This window comes from Bicyclus anynana, chromosome 16 (assembly GCF_947172395.1).
Source record: "Bicyclus anynana chromosome 16, ilBicAnyn1.1, whole genome shotgun sequence".
In the NCBI taxonomy this organism is placed as follows: Eukaryota; Metazoa; Arthropoda; class Insecta; order Lepidoptera; family Nymphalidae; genus Bicyclus; species Bicyclus anynana.
In genome coordinates, this window is record NC_069098.1 from 13,981,601 (window position 1) to 14,003,040 (window position 21,440).

The window sequence follows — 21,440 nt, forward strand, 5'->3', positions numbered from 1 at the left end:
GGTTCAGTGTAGTGTCCTAGGACATCTAAATCGTATAAATTTTGACTTACAAGGATACAATCAGTTATCTAATAACTTCTCTGTCTTCGGACAATATCGACTAGCTCAAACAAATACCAATTACTTGATAATTTATTCGATCATAGGTCAAACACATCTATTAAATTGTGCACTATGTAAACAAAGTATAAAATTATACATAAATAAATTAGCCATGTCCATTGTTTTCACTCCTTCCTCCTTGTTTCCCAAACAACAACAGGTGTTTGTTTTCAAATCGTCTATGTAAAATTAAATTGTTTTATTTTTTTTAGTCGTTTAATTGCATTCTTGAATCTCCTTACACTAAAACTAAGCTAATGGTTTCATACAATAAATAATAATTATTCTATTTTATTAGAACACTTTCACTAGTTTTAAAATTTCAACTGGTTTCTTAAACTTAGAATTTCTCTGTTTAAATTCTCGTTTAGTTCATACTTTAAATTGTATTTTGACAAATCAAAATTAGTTCAAAATTTTACTTTCATTTAAAACGAAATCAATTTCATGAATTGATATTGAAATACTTTCCAAATTGTTAGCAGGTTTCTAAACTTTGATTCCTGAAGATTGCTTTTTAATTTCTGTTTCAGTTTCGATTTTTCTTTTTGTATTTTGACAAATTCAAAATATTTTTTTACAAACTGTATTTATATATAGTTTGTTATTTTCTTCAATTATTACACAACAGTCTGTCTTCTATAACAGGACTTGTGCCAACATCTAACTGACTTTCATCATAAATAACTGGATGATCTGATAATTCTATTTTTGTATCCTTTGCTCTATTACTACGACCTATGTTTAGCGTTGTTGGTCTAACTCCATGGCCGTTACTTGTATTGGCATTTAAACTTAAACCGGTGTCATTTGTATAGTCTCTATTTTCTATTATTTGCATTTCAATTTCATCGTTCATTGTTAAAACTTCTGTATCAGATGTGGGAAGTTCCAGAATTGCTTGTGAAGTTGTTGGTCTGTTATTGACAATTGTTATCGGACTATTGTTGTTGTTGTTATTAACAGCAACATTGTGGTCTATTCCTGGTGTTTGTGTATTATTTACTTCATTTATGCTATACTCTGGTGGATTTTCATACACAATTTCATAGCATGTGCAAGTTCTACAATGCGCATTGTAACCAGGTCTAAATCTCAAGTCTCCATTTTGATTTATACAATTGTTGGGATATTGTTGTGTATTTGATTGTGATATACCATTATCTGTAGCTAGTCTTGATTTTCCTGTAATTTTCTTATATTGACTGTGCATTGCTAAGACGTTATATCCTTCGGACACTGAAATTAAATTAGAAAATCTATACATATTATAATTAACAAAGTCTTTCTTGTGGTGGTTTGTTGGTATAATCGGGATAAACTCACTACCCAACAGATTTTTACCTATAATTCCTGAAGTATAAGTATAACCTTATTTATGAAATTTACAATAATTTTTGTTGAGTTGGTGCTTATGGTTTATATTATTTTGTTTCTGTAAAAATCACTATCAGCACTATCGGCTTATCGTTTAATTAATGATAATGACGTGGAACGACGGCTTATCGTTCTCTCCGAGTCACAGAGTATATCACCAGCTTTACAATTCCGGGTTATTACTAAACCCAAGAAGTCTTGGAACGATGCCTCATTAGCGCGATGTGTAAGTTTACGTCCATATACATAACAAACATGTAATTTTAAAACTACCCGCATTTTTTTAGCAATTATTTATTTAGATATTTTGTCTGTAAAATTTAAGTCTAATTAGTACACACGTGAACCTTAGTGAGTTAATTGTATTTCTCATATAAGCGAATTTAATGTAATTCTTTTGAGAAAAATAAAGATATTAAACCAGAACCAGATATACTGTAACTAGCGGACGCTCGCGTGTAATTCAGTGTTTCAAAGTCCCGCGGGAACCATAGATTTTTCCGAGATGAAAAGTAGTCTATGTGTTAATCCAGAGTAAAATCTATTTCCATTCAAAATTTCAGCCAAATTGCTTCAGTAGCCGCAAATAAAGGAGGAACAAACATACTTACACACACGCAAACTTTCGCCTATATAATATTAGTGTAATGCTACATTAAAAAGTTGCGTCGTCGGCGCGTCGATTCAACGGAGCTCCGTTGCTACGACGAAGAATGTTTCATTTGTTTTGAATTATTTTTGAGATTGACTTGGTGCGTGCACCTCTTGTTGTCTAGTTGTCATCTTGCATTGCGACGTCGTAGGTCATCGCAAAGCATTGATCCTTTGCGACGCACTAATGAGGCATCTCCCTTATGTGGATAAGTAACTATTCTCTATAGTAGAATAACTTTATATTTTTTAACAAATACCACAGTCACATAATAGTACAAACAAATACTTACAAATACATATAAATAATACGATTTTTACTTCCAAGTCAAGAACGCAAGATCCAGCTACAGATATAATGAGGTCTAGAATCAAACCTGGGATGCTAATATACACCAGTATCTTTATTATCTTCGTGTGTTTCTGAAATTATGAAATGAACAACATTAGTCATAATCTTTTTTTTATTCTTAGACTTGCGCTTGACTACAATCATGCCTGTTGGAAAGCAATGATGAGGTCTAGGTTGGAGCGCGTTTGCCTAGAAAATTATTATTTCCAATATTTCGTAGGGTTGGGTATTCTCTTCTATAACTAGATCTCCAAGACATTAAATATATATACCCAAGTCAGTTAAAGACCTGCCAACGCATAAGTTTAAACCACAGAATATAGAAAACTTAGCTGACACTTCTAATATCTACTTTTATATCTAAGTAGCTCAGGATCATTTATACAATTGATTACTATCATGTTAATTTTCAAGAATATTTGTATATCAGCTCGAGACCGTTTTGTTTGGAAGTCCACGCAAGAAGTTGGAAGTCCAGCAGTAGACGTCCATTGGTTGTTAATGATGATGATGATGATGATGATGATGATGATGATGATGATGATGATGATGATGATGATGATGATGATGATGATGATGAAGTTAATTTTCTGTGAGTAGCTTCATCTTGATGAGACGCTCAACTTTTTTATATACGAAAATTCTTGATTCTGGTAGCTAACTGGGTTACCTGGTAATTAAAAAATTCTGAGCGTAAGAACGAGATAATGTACCACGCAATTTGCAGAACATCGTTGCTGTTAAGTTGTACTAACTATTAATTAAGCAACAGTAAAAAAACAGCTGGTTAGTAACAACTTTTAATAACCTCGTTATTAATACTAGTTGGGAGGAGGGGAGTTTACCAACTAATGGTTAAACAATGAGTTAAAACACATATATCACACTGCTGATTTTTCTACAAGCGTAACTTTTACATGTAGAATACATTTGCTTAACTGTCGTTCGTCTCCATCACCAGACCCTTACAGTCACGAACCATCTAGGTGGAAAGTTCTCATCGTTACAAATCAATCAAGCCCAAACAAAAGGTAACTGCTGTAAATCGTTGACGAGTTCCATCGTCTATGTTTCGGTTCCATCATCAGACCAACTTCAGACCTTCATAAAATTGTAGTGGTTTAAAATACCTTATGAAAACACTGTGCCGTGATAGCCCAGTGGATATGACCTCTGCCTCCGATTTCGGAGGGTGCAGGTTCGAATCCGGTCCGGGGCATGCACCTCCAACTTTTCAGTTGTGTGCATTTTATGAAATTAAATATCACGTGTCTCAATCGGTGAAGGAAAACATCGTGAGGAAACCTGCACACCAAAGAATTATCTTAATTCACTAAGTGTGTGAAGTCTGCCAATCCGCATTGGGCCAGCGTGGTGGACTATTGGCCTAACCCCTCTCATTCTGAGAGGAGACTCGAGCTCAGCAGTGAGCCGAATATGGGTTGATGACGACGATGGAAACACTAACAATCGCACTAGCCGTTTCTACGATTTTCGAAAGTTCCCCTCAATTTCTCCAGGATGCCATCATCAGATCCTGACATGAAAAAATGGGACCACCCTGGAATCAAACCCTTCAAAACGAAAAAAGAATTTTGGAAATCGGTCCATAACTCCTCCTTTTTGGAAGTCTGGTAACAAATAACACAAAGTGGGCTTGTCCGGTATTTTACTTACCCTATAGACAGCGTATATTGTCCAAAGAACAATCAGTATGTACACAGCTTTGTAGCTTATCCATAAAATATAGTATACAACTAATGCGTTGTATATGCGGTAAATGGTTTGCAAATTAGTTTGGGTGTCCCAGATCTCTTCGATAACCGACATGTCATTGTTGTACACCTGCTGACGTATGTGCAGAAGAAAATCGAGGATCCACGCGTTTATTCCTATTATTACAATGGTCACTGCCTGAAAATATAATCTTTTTTTATTATTACTATAAAAAATAAAATAAATAAATAAATATAGTTACTATGGAAGCCGTGATAGCATAGTGGATATGACCTCTGCCTCCGATTCCTGACGGTGTGGGTTCGAATCCGGTCCGGGGCATGCACCTCCAACTTTTCAGTTGTGTGCATTTTAAGAAAATTAATATCACGTGTTTCAAACGGTGAAGGAAAACATCGTGAGGAAACCTACATACCAGAGAATTTTCTTAATTCTCTGCGTGTGTGAAGTCTGCCAATCCGGATTGGGCCAGCGTGGTGAACTATTGGCCTAACCCCTCTCATTCTGAGAGGAGACTCGATCTCAGCAGTGAGCAAAATATGGGTTGATAATGAATTATTACTATAGATTAGGAGCGGAAATACTGACACAGCAAGTATATAGGGATTCGTGTAAAGAGTGATATTATGGATCATTCGCTCTGTCAAATTGCTCTAGGTTATATGGGTCAAAAAAAATTTTTAGTAATGTATTTACTACTAAAAATTAGTTTCGCGGCAACCCTTCGAAAGACATTGATAAAGACCAAATTTTAAGGATCTCTCACGAAGCGTTGTCACGAAGCTAACGGCCTGATGACTGGAGATATGATTCCTTAAGATGATTCCCATATTCCGTAGATGCATGTGTTCAAAGAAGCCAAGCTTTTTCCGCATTATGGTGGACAAGCTGATATTGGCAAAAAATTAAGTTTTCCGTAAATCGTGTCCATTTCTAATTTCAGCCAAATCCACTGCGTGAAACAGTAACAAATATTCATACCAATCTTAACAAACATCATATCCAACAGCTCTTCACAAATCTCGGTGGAATCATTGATTTTTGCGGGATAAAAAGGGGCCTTTGTGTAAATCCAGGCGATATTAAAATTTCAACTCCTAAATGCAGCAAATTAAAAAAAATGTAGTCGTAACGTGGAAAAGTAACAATCGCAACTCTCGCAAAAATCATGGATTGATTTCGGGATAAAAGAACTAATACAGGGTATTAGGTATGAGTTTCTTATTGATATGATACATGATATTGTGCTTTTCTTGCTTCTAAGAAGTTTTCAAGTAAAATTCTCAGCCCGGAGTCAGGAAATTGGTGGTGTTGATGAGTTTATTAGACCAATATTCATCATCATCTCTTTTATATGTCAATCTTTTCCATTCGTCTCTATTACTCGGCAACTCATCATCCACTCTCTTTACACACACACTTTCACGTACTCCAGCCATCTCTTCTTTGGCCTTCCTCTCCTCTTATGTCCTTCCACTAGCACATTCAACATTTTTCTAGTAATTTGGCTTTCCTCCCTAAGCAATACACACCTATACCAAGCTACTCCTCAATTTTTCTGTCACTGGCGCCACTTTCAGACTTCCTCTAATATACTCATTCCTTATTTTATCCATTCTTATCACACCACATATCCATCTCAACATACGCATTTCGTTCACATGCATTCACTATCCGCCCCTTTTACCGCCTAACATTCTGACATACAGCACGACAGGTCTTACAACCAATTTGTATATTATATAACCCTTAAGTCTAAGAGGCATTCGGGTCACATAGTACACCTGAGACTTGTCGCCATTTCACGCATCCCGCATTCAGTCTTGGTCGTTACCATCATTTGGAAAAAGCGTCCCGTTTTGGAACAGTATTATGGACTACAATACAAGGAATGATAAGTTGTTGTGACATCTTACAATAATAACCACGGATCGTATGTATATCCCAGTGGAGAGCGTACAGCACCCGCAATACAGACTGAGCTCCGGCCAATGGCAGTTTTTCATCCTGATAACAAATTAAAATCAAAATTATAAAAACAAGAAAAAATACAGGTAAAACTACCCTAAAAGGGTGTTAAGATTCAGCCAATAGAAAGCAAACCCTGGTTGAGTAAGCGATGATTTAAAATGGCTCGCTTTGGGCGAACTTCTCCTTTACTCTTGAGAAAGTATACTTATAGAACTTAAGCTAACTTATCCTAATAACTATACAAATTATGCCCACGAGGAATGGTGGAAAGTAGTATACTTTCCACCATTCCTCGTGGGCATAATTGTGGGCACAAAGAATCAGCCTGGAAAATGCAGCCAGTATTGGCTGCATTTTCCAGGCTGATTCTTTGTGCAAAATATAGCCTTCTGTCACCAGTCGAGGCAACTAGCTGCGGTGAAATGACTCGGAAAAAAAATTTGGCGCTGCGACTCCATAGCCCAACCCCAAGGTGTCTCCCCGGCAAAAGGAACAAATATGTAATTCTCAGCCAGAGAAGCACACTTGTTACACTTGCTGGTTTCAGCTTATTATGCTGCGGCTCCCGGTCTTGATTCTATCTTTACTCTTCAAATTATTTTATTAGTACTGATTTTTGATAAGTCTACAAAATCCCCGTTTTCTTATCCGTGGGAATACGTGAATAAAATATATCCTATGAGACGCATGAAAGACGATATCTTTCTGTGGTAAAGAAATTCCGAAATCCGTTTAATAGAAATTTTGAAATCTCACAAACATGACTGTTTATGATATTAGTTTATATTTCAACAATATTTTGTAGACAGATTATCTTTGGCTGGACATCGTGTTAACTATGACGTCACGAGGATTAGTTAGCGATATCCGAAATTAAATAAATAATTTGGAATGAATCGCCACGCGTCTGTAGAAAAACTCAGCATTTTAAAAACTAAACTCTAAGTACTGTTCGTTCGTTATCGACCCATATTCGTCTCACTGCTGAGCTCGAGTCTCCACGCTGGCCCAATGCGGATTTGCAGACTTCACACACGCAGAGAATTAAGATAATTCTCTGGTTGCAGGTTTCCTCACGATGTTTTCCTTCAACGTTTGAGACACGTGATATTTAAATTCTTAAAATGCACACAACTGAATAGTTGGAGGTGCATGCCACGGACCGGATTCGAACCCGCACCCTCTGGAATCGGAGTACTCTTACAGTGTACTCTGGTAAAGTATAATAGGTGAGGTAAAAAGGCGCTTGGTAAAATGTTTCCATCAAAAGCCATCTACCCATCTTCGTGGCAACTTCTTTAATCACATAGTACGATGATTGACGAGGATTTGTGCCCTTCTTTGGTGTAATTTTACCATTGTGGTATCTTAGATGGTAAGGAAAACGGAAGCTTGAAGGGCATTCCATAACTGCAGTATGAATCAGGAATGGGAAGAAAGTGATCGTAGACTGGCAGACGCCCGCGACTGCGTCCTCACTTAGACCTCTTTAATCCGGCCCTTTCTTAAAATCCGTTCTTAGCGGACATCTTCTAACTAGAACTTATATTGTACCTACGGTACGTTACTAACTAAAAGCCCTCTTTCGCACAATAGTTTTTTAAACGGTCGTTAAAAAAAACGTTCAAATACAACCTAAGCATTCCTAAGTATATGTTCACACGACAGCATTTTTAAAATACGTGTTAATGCGCAACACAGAACACAGTAACGTCAATGTCATCTGTCTATCATATAAGTGTCATATAAGTGCAAGTCAATTCAACGTCAACTGTCAACTGTCATTCACTATGTATCTGTAATTAATTTTCACTAACTGGAAAAATGTACGCTTCTAAATTAAATCACATATGATAATCCTGATATTTTTTATTGAAATAATCACAAAATCTACCAACAAGAAATAGAAATCACATTCTCCTCAACAATACGACGCTTTTTTTTGAGCAGTGTTGAATTTAAATTTTCTATAGACCTTCATTTAACTTTATACCCCTGCCAATTGTTATTATTATTCGTCAAACTGTATTCGATATTTCGTGTTGATTATTGAGATCTTTATTAATCCTTGTTATAATTATTTAGATAACAAGAAAGAACACTCACCTACCTTTAAACCGGTCTTTTAGTTTTCGGTATAACTCTCCTGGTGTCCATTTCATCTTCAAGGCGCACAAAACAGTTTACTACATAGCAATTGATAAATCCAGGTAAGCTTGCGTCCACGGTGACGTTCTATGCTTCTGTTGACGTCCAACTTGCGTCCGTTGACGTCAAACTTGCTTCCTCGCTGGACACACTATAATGTAAGAATGTGTGTTATGTTTATACAATTATTTTGTAATCTTGAATTAACATAATACAATCTTTATCTATCTACGCTCATATCATAAAATCCTTGTTATGAAACAAAAAACCCGGACAAGTGCGAGTCGGACTTGCTTATCGAGAGTTCCAACAAACGAACACAATAGATAGGCTATTTTTTTTTAATTTTGGCTGGTGGGAGATTTCGGCTGGTGGGAGGCTTCGGCCGTGGCTAGTTACCACCCTACCGACAAAGACGTACCGCCAAGCGATTTAGCGTTCCGGTACGATGTCGTGTAGAAACCGAAAGGAGTGTGGATTTTCATCCGTCTTCTAACAAGTTAACCCGCTTCCATCGTAGACTGCATCATCACTTACCATCAGGTGAGATTGTAGTCAAGGGCTTACTTGTAAACAATAAAAAAGGCTATGGTAGTTATATATTTTGCTGAAATAATGCTCCTGCTGCATCCTCACTTTGCATGTAGAATTTTTTTTTTTCAAATTTTATTTTTACCACTTTGAAGACGTAACTAATATACACACCCATAGTTTTAACAGATTCTGAGTTTTCTTACTGACAACTTTATCTTTTTAATTAGTCAACAGAATTAGTATGCAATTTTCAATTTCCAATTACGTTTATTAAATTGGTAGACTATTACCAACTATTATTACAGTTTAAATGGCCATTCCCCTTTGTTTACGTATAAACAACCGTTTAGCCGGTAGTGAGTGGGGACACTTGACTCTAAAAAAAATTAGCTCTTAAAAGCTAAACAAATCTAAGTCTATCAAAGCTAACAAATCTAACAAAGCTAAATCGACAAATATTTGTCGCCTCATATCTTTCAAAGACCTATCCAACGGGTAGGAAACGTTCGCACTACGAAATAAACGAGTAAAACAAAAATCATCCCCACTTTACATGTAGGGGTAGGTACCCTAAAAATATGTCATGATTTTATTTTACGACTTTTTTCACATTTCTGATGTAAGTACCTTCATACTCATGCTAATTTACAGCTTTCTAGTAGTAATAGTCGCTGTGTTAAGCCGCGGACGGACGAACGGACGGACAGACGGAAAATATGGCGAAACTATCTGGTTCCTGGTGGACTACGGAACCCTAAAAATAGGGAATTTTAATAAAAAATAATTTAAATTAAAGTTACACTTTGTATAGGTATGTTTAAATAAGTAAATGACATTATGAGGTAGGGAACCCTAAAAATTCATTATAGTGTCTTAATGTCATAATCACGTGCATACCTAATGAAATTATTATATTTTTAGCAGAAGGCTTAAAAATGAGAAAACCAATGTCGAACAAAGGTTATGAGTTACAATAATTGTCGGGACAACTTAATTAACAAATCTAATTGTAACCAAAATAAGACCCTAGAATGGCAGAGAATGACCATGAGTCCATGAGTGGAGTCATGCACTTGTGAACGTTGTGGGGTAGGGCATGCACCTCCAACTTTTCAGTTGTGTGCAATTTAAGAAGTTAAATATCACGTGTCACTAGCGGTGCCGAAAAAACATCGTAAGGATACCTGCATAACTGAGAATTTTTTAATTCTCTGCGTGTGTGAAGTCTGCCAATCCGCATTGTTCCAGCGTGGTGGACTATTGGCCTAACCCCTTTCATTCTGAGAGGAGACTTGAGCTCAGTAGTGAGCCGAATATGGGTTGTTATTGATGTGTTACCTATATGTGAAAACTAACGGACCCGGTCAAGCTTCGCTTTGACATATATGCATTTCTTCTCTATCCCTACCCTACACTAGTCTACTCCTACCCCTACCGTACCTACCCCTAGGGTTTAGGGGTTTGAAAAATTCTGAAAAAGTTTCAATTTGACAGCAAAATCCCCATTAACAAAATGTTTTATATGAAGAACCGCTCGACCGATGTCACAAATGTACCAACGTAACTAAAATTTCATAAGTGACAGGTACCAAGGGGCTGATAAGCGCTATCATCTATTACGATGTACATAATTGTCGTAGGCATGTACAATATAGGTATATAGAAGTACTTCCTTGTTTTCCTCATTGATAAAAAAATCTGTGCGATATTTTTATTCTTCTACACTATTAGTACCAATGATAATTTTATACTATAGATCGGTTACGTCCCTACAAAGTTACCGCAAAAAGTCATCCGAATAATAAATAGGCTACAACACTGAGCGCACACAATATGCACAATATTGTCTTTAATTTCTTTATATTTTTATGGATATGCGTAGAGAGGAAAGTCATATTACTAGAAAAATGTTGAATGTGCAAGTGGAAGGACATAAGAGGAGGGGAAGGCCAAAGAAGAGATGGTTGGATTGTGTGAAAGAGGACATGTGTGTAAAAGGAGTGGATGATGAGTTGACGAGTAATAGAGAGGAATGGAAAAGATTGACATATTTTTCCGACCCCACTTAAGTGGGATAAGGGTAAGGAAATGATGATGACATACAGTTTTTACATTTCATAAATACAAAACTCGACATTGTAGACGATATTTAGGTAATATTTGTATATATAACTTTCGTTGTTGACTATAACTAACTAGAGTTAACTACGAATTTCCTCTTTTGAGCGCCTCATTTTTCATGCACTAGTAGTTAACACATCTAACAGTATTTAATATCATTGTTTGGTACCTATAAAAATCTTGAATTTGACAAATTACCAGCAGCATAGGTACAGATCCTACTAATATTATAAACGCGAAAGTTTGTATGGATGTTTGGATATTTGTTATTCTTTAAGAGCGCAACTAGTAACTACAACCGATTTAGCTGAAATTTTTAAAGGAAATAGATTTTACTCTGGATAAATACGTAGGCTACTTTTCATCCCGAAAAAATCCATGGTTCCCGAGGTATTTGTAAAAAAATAAATTTCACGCGCACGAAGTCGCGGGCGTCCGTTAGTACCTAATAACGAAGATCAATGGTAACAATAAGTCATTATCGTACTGATTATTTTCATCGTAAATACTCTAGATACCATAGACACTATATCAAACGTAGTATCATATTAATCTGTGGTAATTAGTTATACATGTATACCATTTAAAGCAGGGCCTATAAGGACTTGTATCCAAGGCCGTACAATAAATTAAAAAAAAAAAAAACATGTGCACCTATGTGCACCCTTAGATACATCACAGTTCGAAGCAAGCTCAAAGAGTATTTTATTGACAAATTAAAATTAATTCTTTCCCAAAGAGTAAATTAATAAAGTCAAAGTCAAAATTCATTTATTTCAATTAGGCTTAGTTTACAAGCACTTTTGAAAGGTCAAGATTATGTCATAATTTAATCTAATGGTGGTAATAATAGTCGAAAACTTAAAACTAAAGTTACGAGGGTTTCAAACGTGCCTTGGTCCGAGAAGAGCCCACAACAAACTCAGGCAAGGTTTTTTTTGTTTACCACCATTTTACAAACTTATTTAAAACTATGCACACAGTCCTATATTAGAGTTTAACACCAAGCTTTTTTATCATTAATATAATCATTAACACTATAATAAGCCTTTTCCAATATAAAGGGTAAAGAGAGCCAACTTCGCTTTTTTTGTGTCATACTGTTTGCAGTAACGTCATCTATTTATTTACCCCCTGAACTAACGTTATACATTAACATTCACTTTCAGGGGGTAGAATGTTAGATGGATGTAATAATTCTTAGTAAAAATTGTACTTTTGACATTTTTGTATAAAACTGTCATTAACTGCCCCCCCCCCCCCCCCCCCCCCTTGTTCTTTCCTTTTAGTCAAAGAGTAAATTTTTTAGTACTTATTCGATTATAGACGAAGTGTAAACCTAAAATTTTAAAATCTCTGTTTACCCATAGGTATCAGTAAACTACATTATGTGCATTTGTTGTTTCAAAAAATGTACCAAGAAATAATAAATTATTAACAAAGACAGCACCGCTGCTCAAAAAGATGTGTGTAAATGTTGAATTTATTTTGCCAGTAATACAAAAATTTATGTTCGTATATTCGTTGCAATGTGGTTCGCATTTGATTTTTTTGTGTACTTTGGTTAGTTTTGTTTGAATTAATTTTCTTGACACAAATATTATCCACACCTAACAGACTATAAAAGCCACCATCTTTGTCTAGTCTGGCAAGGTCGTTGATGACACTCCCATGATATGCGGGCGACAGGGGGAAAGACTGCGCGGGTGTGTATCGTGCGGGGAAGTGAGTGCATTAATCGTGGGTTTTTCATTCATCGCTACACGCCCCCCGGCCCGCGCGGACCATCGGGAGTGTTACGGACGAAGTTGCCAAGCTATAGTACTAGGTACCGTTCTCATTAAAACCTCCCAAGCGGATTGTACTATTGCGAAACTTTCCAAAAAAAAATATATAAAAACTGAATTTACACAAAACCTTGACAAATTAAATACTTTAAGCTTCCTCATAAAACTTTTGATACAAAAAAAGATTTTCAGTTAGAAACGCATTTTCATTATCCACCGTTTTTTTTTGAGTTGCAAACAGTCAGATGGAGGAGTTTCGGAAGAGGAGAAAGATTTTGTGTATAACTCGTGCGCATTGACTTGACACCTGGCCTTGACACCTGGCCTTGACACCTGGACTTGACACCAAACATAACCAAACAGTACAAACATTATTAGTAGATATAACATAAAATTCTTGTGTCGCGGTTTTTGTAACTCCTCCAAAACGGCTCGACCTATTTTTGTGGAGTTTTGTGTGCATGTCGGAAGGTTTGAGGTAAACATCCATTTATCCAACTTCTAAGTGAATAGTTTACAGGACAAAACAACGTTTGCTGGGTTATCCATAATATAACTATCTATTTTTGCTTACAGTTACGATCAATATTCTGCATAGTCTTCACAACGACAGTCATTTTGGAAATACTGATTAAAGAGTCGTTTCCATTGGGCCCTTGGCTAGTCGCACGGAAGTTGGAAACAGATGACGTATACTTATTGTATTACATACACGTTGTTCTATTGCTTTGCGAGAGTGTTCTGTTAGTGTTTACGATTCATTTAGTCGTTGGTATAACGAGAGTAAGTTGTGACTTTATTCTTCTTAAAATATCTACCTTTTTTTGTTTTTTTTTTTCTGATGTTGCAAGTGCCTTTTGGCTTTTTAATGGAACATCAGCGGGGTCACTGGGGGCTTTGAGCGAGCGCAGAAGCATCGCCTGATCCAAAGGCAGAAACAGACGCGATGGGTGGAACCACTCTTTAAAGGCGTCTCCTCTGAGACTCGAATCTCGGCTTAAAGTATCCTCGAGATCGTGAGATAAAAAACCCACGTCCGAGTAACGTCAGACATTGGGGACCTCGTCTTTGCTGAAGAAGACTCTGTGTTTAACACAGACATACTTAATGCCTGGGCAGCGTTGGCGGTAGTTATGTCGTCGTCAGGATCTTAAAATACCATTATTATCATGGGAATGGTTTTTTTTTGGTGACAGTTTCTTAGGAAAGTTCTACTATGCTTTTATGCGGTTGCCAAAGGATAATTTAGTTCTTCGAGCCTAGGCATTATGTTTCATTCATAGACTTTTATAAATAAATAAATAACTATCGCAAATTATGCTAATAAATAGCGCAAAACTCGAGAACGATCAATTTTGTTATCATATTTTCGTTAAGGCATAATAATTCTTACGGAGGGAAAATGTAGAAGTTACGAGGAATAGCAAAACCAACAATTTTCTTTCAGGTAAATCCAAGCTAGCTTTTGATAATTTAATTAACTACGCATTGAATTTTTTCAGCACAAGCCACACTTACTGAAACACTATCTGATATGTCGTTTCATGACATGGCTTACAGAAGTAGCATGTTTAGTTACTCTATGCGTAATACACGAACTGCTTATTGGCTGGTATTTGGGGATATTGTTTTTCGTTGGTGAGTGCATTGTACTTTATACCAATCTATTTGATGGAAGTGTAATAGTAGGCCTTACGCAGTGTTAGATATACCAGATATAGATAGGTGTTTCCAACTTTTAGGCGCACGCTTAAGCAAGGAATTAAGTGAGATTGTGGAGAATATTTTACAAATTTTGACTTTCACACGTAAGGGGCCCCAGTAATCCGGGGCCCCGTAACATTGATACAGCTGATACGGCAATGCCCCTGAATACATTCCTATACGAAAGCAAACTAACATATCTCTTGTTTAATATCGTAAATTTGGTTAATAATAGTTAATATCTACCTAATACATTCTTTTCCGAATAGTTGGATGAGAGTGGGAAAATTGGGCATATTCGATATGGGAAATACTCATGTATTTTTATTAAAAATACCTTCTCCTTTTTTATGTGTTTGTTATGGCCTTGGTTTCATTGATTCAACTATTAGTTATTAAGTACCTATACCTCAGTCTATGACCTTGATAGCCCAGTGGATATATACCTCTACCTCCGATTCCGGAGAGTGTGGGTTCGAATCCAGTCCGGGGCATGCACCTCCAACTTTTCAGTTGTGTGCATTTTAGGAAATTACATATCACGTATCTCAAACGGTTAAGGAAAACATCGTGAGGAAACCTGCATATCAGAGAATTTTCTTATTTCTTTGCGTGTGTGAAGTCTGCCAACCCGCATTAGGCCTGCGTGGTGAATTGACCTAACCTCCTCTTATTCTGAGAGGAGATTCGAGCTCAGTAGTGAGCCGAATATGGGTTGATAACGACCTATACCTCAACAGTAAGTCCGTTCGGCTTTGGATGATCACATTTGTCCCGTTTTTAGGGTTCCAAACGTTGGTAACTTATAACGTACAAAAACGGACCGCTTATAATTTTACTGTTATAAAAATTAATAATCAGTCGTTTTCCAGTTTTAGAAATTTATTTCTTCATTGTGGTGTATAGCAATTATGTCAAACTGCGTGAAGATCAGAAAATACCTTTGTAAGGAATATAATTATGTATGTACCAAAAGAGTATCCACTGAATTTAATAGGTAAGCTTAAAGTACCTGTTGAAGTTAAGGTAAATTCAAAATTCATTTATTTCAATAAGACGTGGTTTATAAGCACTTTTGAAACTAATGTCGTCACTTTACACTTTACACAAACTTTAGAAACTGATTTTCGGGCGTGGAATTTACCTAATATGTATTATTTAGAATAACACAGTACCTATAAATTGCTAGTCATTTCACACCTAATAATAATTATAATTAACTTGTTCTTATATTAATAAAAATAAATTTTATTAATAAGCTTATACTAGATATAAGTCAAATAGATTTGAAATCAATAGAACAATATTTTATAAAAAAAACAATAGGTACATAATTTAAAATAAAAAAGTTATAAAATGACATGCGTTTTCTACCATTCATTTCTAATTTGTTTGTTAGTAAACAGTCCTTCTCCAGTATGGCTTTAGTATAGAGACCTACCTTTCATTAAAAACAACACATCATTAGTTAAGTTTTGACTTACCTCTATTAATTACTTCATACCCGATGATGCTGCATGTTTCCTGATCTTTGCTGGGTGCAAAAAAGTACCTAGTAAATAGTCACCACGGACTACATAAAACTATTGAAATCAAGCGCACTTTTCATTTCACACATCCACAAACACTGTAATAGATTAGCTCCTACCTACAAAGTTTGTTATCGCATACCAACTGATGAAAACAGAAAATAGATTAAAAAAAAGATAAATAAATAACAAGCAATAAAAGTAACCTAATCGAATGCAGCTTATTTTTAGATAAAAGAACACTATCGAAAAAAAAGCGTTAGATAAACCTTAACTCGGCCATAGAAGTTAATGCAGTTATTTTTTTTTGACTTGGCGTCGCATAAATTGGTCAGTCAATATTTTATCGCGCAGCTAATCTGATAAGAGTGATAACGTCCAAAACTCCATGACGGTCTGATACACTTCTAACAAAACACGTCCTATTTTCGGTGAACTGCAATTTTTTACTTTATTATTAATTTGTGAAATAAGATTTCTTACAAAAACTGTAATTTCATAGTGCAGTGTAGTGATCTAGATAAATGATAATTATCGATTTGGTTAAAACGTTTTTTGGTGAAATAAAATTAGGTTCTCTATTGGCAACTTTCCCTTTATTAGGGGAAGGTATTTTGTTGTATAATAGTAGAGTTTTGAAATAATGGTGGCCATACGTTTGCCAAGGTTTCAAAAGTGTTGTTGTTGTTTACCTCTTAGGGCTGGCTCACTCATTATTGGATATACTTCAATAGTAAGTACTTAAGAGTGATGATTTGATAACAGTATCAGTCACTAGCCGACGGCCCGTAGTTTTAACCGCTTAGTTCCCTTTCCTGTGAGAATACTGGGATAAAATATAGCCTATGACACCACAAATAACGTAGCTTACTGTTGATAAAAGAATTTTCAAAATGGAATGTTCTGCATATTCAAAAATTACTCCCTACAGACTTAAACGCAAAGCTTTTCCTCTATAATTTTTTAAAAATTAGTAGGTATACTGACTGATAAGTTGTTTTCATTCTTAATATTTATAATTTTCTCACGTAGATATCCTATCTATGTTCTTTCTATCTCAAGAGTCACTAAGGGTCTTTAGATCTATATATTCCTCGTACCCACCTACTAATATTATAAATGGGGTATGATTCACTAGAGGTGAGACGTAGCGTAGCTCTAGCGGATTACTTCTTCCGCCTGATTAGGGGCGAATTGTTGAACCCTTCAGTACTAGAGTTGGTTTCATTCCATATACCCAATATACAAAAAAGGGCACGCAAAATGAAACTGTTCACTATTCCAACATGTAGGTTGGTGCAAACCCGCGAGTCACCTCTTGTTCGCGCGTTGGCATTGCTAAGCGGGGTATTGGAGTGGGACCCGGATTTAGATTTGTTTTTCTCCTCGCCTGCTGAATTTCACAGAACTTTCAGCAGATACGTTCAAGTAATTCAGGAATTATAGATAGTTTATATAAACACATTAGGTTAAGCCTGTAATGTTTATATATATATATGTGTATAAAATAAATAAATAAATAAAGAGGTAAAGGTTGTGGTATTGTAGGGGGTAATCTCTGGATCTATTGAACCGATTTTGAAAATCTTTTACCACTAGAAAGCCATGTTATTTGTGAGCTTCATAAGCTATATTCTATCTCCACATTTTCACGGGAACCGGAACTACGCGGGTGAAACTGCAGGGCGTCTGCTAGTTGTGATAAGTATAAACAGAAGTCCCCCAAACTCCAAACTAACAAAGTAAATATACGTATAATTCGTGCGCTCTAATGTGACACCTGGTTACTAAACACAGTACAAACTTAATTCGAGCCAGGTGTCAAGTCAATCCGCACGAGCAGTACCTGTAAACAAGAATTACTCAGCTTAGGGAATTCGATTAAGCTCCTCGCTGTTACTTTCATGTGAAAATGTATGACAAAATTATTTTGTTCACCTCAATAGATAATTCAAAAAGATTATCCTGTTTATATCGGTGAATAATCTAAAGAATTACAAATACAAATACCACTTCTATCAAACGGATTGTATTTTCTGTTGATATAACAAGATGGCGGTATTTAAAATCCGTAAGGGAAACTGGAGACACTTGATTACCCCTTTTTATTTTTCTCTGTAAAATCTGTTTTAAAGATTGGGGACTTTTTAGAACCAAGGCGTTAAGTAATTATCTGTCATCGTTTCATGAATTATTCGTAATATAAGTAATAAGCAAAAATTCAAGTTTACTTTTATAGTGAAAGTGAGAAAAAATGCATCTTGCGTTCTTGTACAATCTACAATCTGGTCGCCTGCGACTGCTTCTCATGAATCTCGCAGGTTAAAGCCTGTGTTAATTCAGGGTTCTATCTTAATTCAAAACAGTCAAATCAGTTAAACTTTAAATAACTTACCTTACCTTACTTACTTAATAAGTTAACTTAAAATAACTTACCCACGATAAAGACGTTCAATTTTAACGGCGCAGTTATAACTGTGTGCCAAGCGCCAGTTTTAAATGTTTTCTTATTTCGAATTTCTAAGGAATTGAAACAGCGCCATCTAGTGGCACTAATGTTTTAATTCCTTAGAAATTCACATATGCGGTTACGCGATCGTCACAGTATGAAAACAATCGTGTGTGCAGTATCCTTTTAACTGTACAGATTATTATAATGGTTTTGGTTGAAATTTCAATTAGATAATTTAAACTATCGTGAGTGTTATTCATATTAATTGATTATGAAACACGGCTAAAACTCACGTGATATTACGTCGGAGTATGCCCGACTAGTTTCGAACCCATACGGGGCCCTTAGTCATGAGCTGGTTCTTGCATAGCGGCACGATCCAAACTGCGAAGCGGCTGCGCGACGCGCTGCTGCACGCATTGCGCGCGCGGAGAGGGGTTGAGTGGTGGGGAGTGAAGGTTCCGTTACACTCTCCGACGGTTCATTAATGTCATCTTCATTAGACTCGTCTTCTTGTAAGCAAACCGAACTAATGCTATCTTGTTCCAAGTTTGTTGTATGTGACAATGAAAGAAATAGCGGTTTCCACGCTGTGGGCAGCAACCATCCATGATCCCGATTAAAATTCGGGTGACGACTAATTTCTATCGCTTCACGTATCTTACGAGGTACTAGAAACTTTTCCCTTGACAATACAGAAGCCTTATCAAAACGGATATAATGAGTCGTACCCGAAGCTAGAACATGCTCGGCTATTGCTGAACCGTCCGTGTCCAACTAGTCGGGCATACTCCGACGTAATATCACGTGAGTTTTAGCCGTGTTTCATAATCAAATTTATTTTAATAAAAACATTTCAAATGTCTTTCTTTTTCAGGTGTTTTCTATGCTCTCTATAACCACCGTATCGCTGTCACTCTACAGAGTGATCACATTTGTCCAATCACACGAAAATGAACCAATAGACAATCACACACCTGAAGATGTGTCCAGAATCGCTCAAAGTCTATACATTACGCACGCGTACCTCCTGTTGGTGTACTTGTATTACTTCATTATAAGTTTGCTCCTCATTATTGGAATTCATATGGTGAGTGATGTGGTCCATTATTCTCGTTTTTCTCATTCACTCTTCTAGATCTAAGCTTCTAATAGCTCTTTGATTTTTGAAACGAAGCTCATTCATTCAAGTTCATTAAACTAAACCGGTAACTAATTAGAATTCCATTATTTATTTTACGTAACGCTAAAGCTTCCTTTTTCCTACCAGGGTAACAGAGGTCGTCAAAACTAGACAGGTGCTTGTCCGTCGCATACCCATTCTGAAGCTAAAATTCGGAAGTAGAACTTAATATGATGAAGATGAGTTTAATAGATTTATCACCAATCTCACAATCTACGTAACTACATCCTATTTAAGAAGTTTCTTTGATCATTAACAACCCATATACGGATCACTGTTGGCGAGTCCTCTCAGAAGGGTTAGGCTACTAGTCCACCTCGCTGGCATAATGCGGATTGGCAGACTTCACACACGTGGAGAATTATTTAAAAAAATCTCAGGAGTGCAGGTTTTCAATCAATTTATTTATTTGCAGATAATTTTCCCACGATTTTTTTCCTTCACCGTTTGAGACACGATATTATTTCTTAAATTGCACATTTAATTGAAAAGTTGGAGATGCATGCCTCGGACCGGATCAAACTATCACGGCTAAAGCTTCTTTACCTGTTCAATTTATTAACTTCTTATTTTCAGAATAAGCCAATCTTTATGAAAACCTACTTCAACAGTGGATTGTTTTTGCTCATACTAGCATTGGCTACTGTGGTCGTTTCTACTGTATTTCTACACTTTGGTGCAACAATCACTCTACTCATGTGGTGTGGTAAGTTACTACTTACAACTAAATAATTACCTATATTAATTATTTAATTTATTTTTAACTGGCATTCCTACCTAGTTCTAGCCAATCACTTTTCGATATACCCACATAGGTTAGCCACTGCACCAATGAGGGAGTTATAACCCTTGCACGTTAACTTGACACCTGGCTAATAAACACATCCATACAAACTTAGTACAAACACTAGCCAGGTATCAAGTTCGATTCGATTCAATCGAGTGGTACAAAATAATAGAAAAGATTTAAAATCTCAAATAGTCCCCACTACAATTAGTAAGTAGGTAGGTACCTACTTACATAATATTTTATTACAATTAAACAGAGAAGCACCAAAAAATCCTTAAATTGCTTTAAAAACGCCATATACGAACACTATAAGCATGTTGCCATGATAAAAACTGTTGATTAATGTTGTCAGCTAAATAAAAAAATATATTTTATTTAATTAATTTAAAAAAGCGGGTTCCAAAATTTTTTTTATTTTGAGTTTTAAGCCCTATATTTTATGTTCTTTCAAGATAAAAATAATTTATTCTGCTTAGTTGACACTCGGAATAAAGGACTAGCCTCCATACAAAATTGGGACATGTCTTTTATTGTAGCTGCCAAATGCCAAAAAAATGTTAAATGTATAAATATTTATGTATTGAGATCAAAAACAGAAAAATAAGACTTAATTTTTATTAGAATTCGAGGCCTATGGAATATTAAACGGATATATTTTTTTCAGTGATTATATTCTACTGTCTCCTTGTGGTACGCAGCGCTTTCATAGAAATGGAAGAACAAAACAAACCAAGAGACTTTGAAATGCAAAATCTCTACATTACCCACCGAGCACCTCTATTATTGTAATAAAATTATTAATTAACACTTCTCTTACAAAGAATGCATTTACTTTTATTAATTAAAAAAACAATTATTATATTATGTAGTTTTATTATTGAAATCCTTTTTAGTATTCCGTATTCCACAGGGAATTCATGAAGTTTCGCTATATCCGTCTCTCCCACTCAGCAAAAAATCACTATTCACTACGTTAGTCTCTCCGTCCGTCTGTCAGTGGAG

At 35.9% G+C, this 21,440-nt stretch overlaps 3 protein-coding genes across 5 annotated transcripts; 2 read left to right on the plus strand and 1 right to left on the minus strand.

The window, feature by feature from the left end:
• Window positions 1–119: 119 nt before the first annotated feature.
• LOC112055532 (uncharacterized) lies at window positions 120–16,297 on the minus strand. 3 transcript variants are annotated; one of them, XM_024095700.2, is made up of 6 exons: window positions 15,969–16,297; window positions 8,301–8,489; window positions 6,136–6,226; window positions 4,160–4,396; window positions 2,424–2,553; window positions 120–1,341 (listed from the first exon to the last, which is right to left on the minus strand). In XM_024095700.2, exons 3-6 carry the CDS (start codon window positions 6,223–6,225, stop codon window positions 716–718), a joined length of 1,083 nt encoding a protein of 360 aa, XP_023951468.2. In that variant the 5' UTR covers window position 6,226; window positions 8,301–8,489; window positions 15,969–16,297; the 3' UTR covers window positions 120–715. The 3 variants fall into 3 exon arrangements, with proteins under 3 accessions (XP_023951468.2, XP_023951465.2, XP_052742002.1); XM_024095697.2 differs by having other exon boundaries at window positions 8,297–8,489; XM_052886042.1 differs by lacking the exon at window positions 15,969–16,297 and having other exon boundaries at window positions 8,297–8,667.
• On the plus strand, window positions 12,366–15,433 carry LOC128198879 (uncharacterized). The gene is made up of 4 exons (XM_052886338.1): window positions 12,366–12,556; window positions 13,357–13,563; window positions 14,283–14,418; window positions 15,357–15,433. The coding sequence occupies exons 1-4, from the start codon at window positions 12,458–12,460 to the stop codon at window positions 15,431–15,433; spliced, it is 519 nt and encodes a 172-aa protein (XP_052742298.1). The 5' UTR covers window positions 12,366–12,457.
• A 3,047-nt stretch (window positions 16,298–19,344) lies between the features above and the next one.
• Window positions 19,345–21,342, plus strand: LOC128198855 (uncharacterized). The gene is made up of 3 exons (XM_052886232.1): window positions 19,345–19,555; window positions 20,225–20,354; window positions 21,103–21,342. Exons 1-3 carry the CDS (start codon window positions 19,352–19,354, stop codon window positions 21,225–21,227), a joined length of 459 nt encoding a protein of 152 aa, XP_052742192.1. The 5' UTR covers window positions 19,345–19,351; the 3' UTR covers window positions 21,228–21,342.
• Window positions 21,343–21,440: the final 98 nt, after the last annotated feature.

Coding starts and splice junctions, on each gene's coding strand:
- LOC128198879 (XM_052886338.1), top strand. CDS start 12,458: ATGTGTGTAAATGTTGAATTTATTTTGCCAGTAATACAAAAATTTATG. Junction 12,557..13,356: donor TGATTTTTTTGTGTACTTTG/GTTAGTTTTGTT, acceptor TTTTGCTTACAG/TTACGATCAATATTCTGCAT. Junction 13,564..14,282: donor TAGTCGTTGGTATAACGAGA/GTAAGTTGTGAC, acceptor GAATTTTTTCAG/CACAAGCCACACTTACTGAA.
- LOC128198855 (XM_052886232.1), top strand. CDS start 19,352: ATGCTCTCTATAACCACCGTATCGCTGTCACTCTACAGAGTGATCACA. Junction 19,556..20,224: donor TCATTATTGGAATTCATATG/GTGAGTGATGTG, acceptor TCTTATTTTCAG/AATAAGCCAATCTTTATGAA. Junction 20,355..21,102: donor CACTCTACTCATGTGGTGTG/GTAAGTTACTAC, acceptor TATTTTTTTCAG/TGATTATATTCTACTGTCTC.
- LOC112055532 (XM_024095697.2), bottom strand. CDS start 8,352: ATGAAATGGACACCAGGAGAGTTATACCGAAAACTAAAAGACCGGTTT. Junction 2,554..4,159: donor CAATATACGCTGTCTATAGG/GTAAGTAAAATA, acceptor TCATAATTTCAG/AAACACACGAAGATAATAAA. Junction 1,342..2,423: donor CGTATTATTTATATGTATTT/GTAAGTATTTGT, acceptor ATTTAATTTCAG/TGTCCGAAGGATATAACGTC.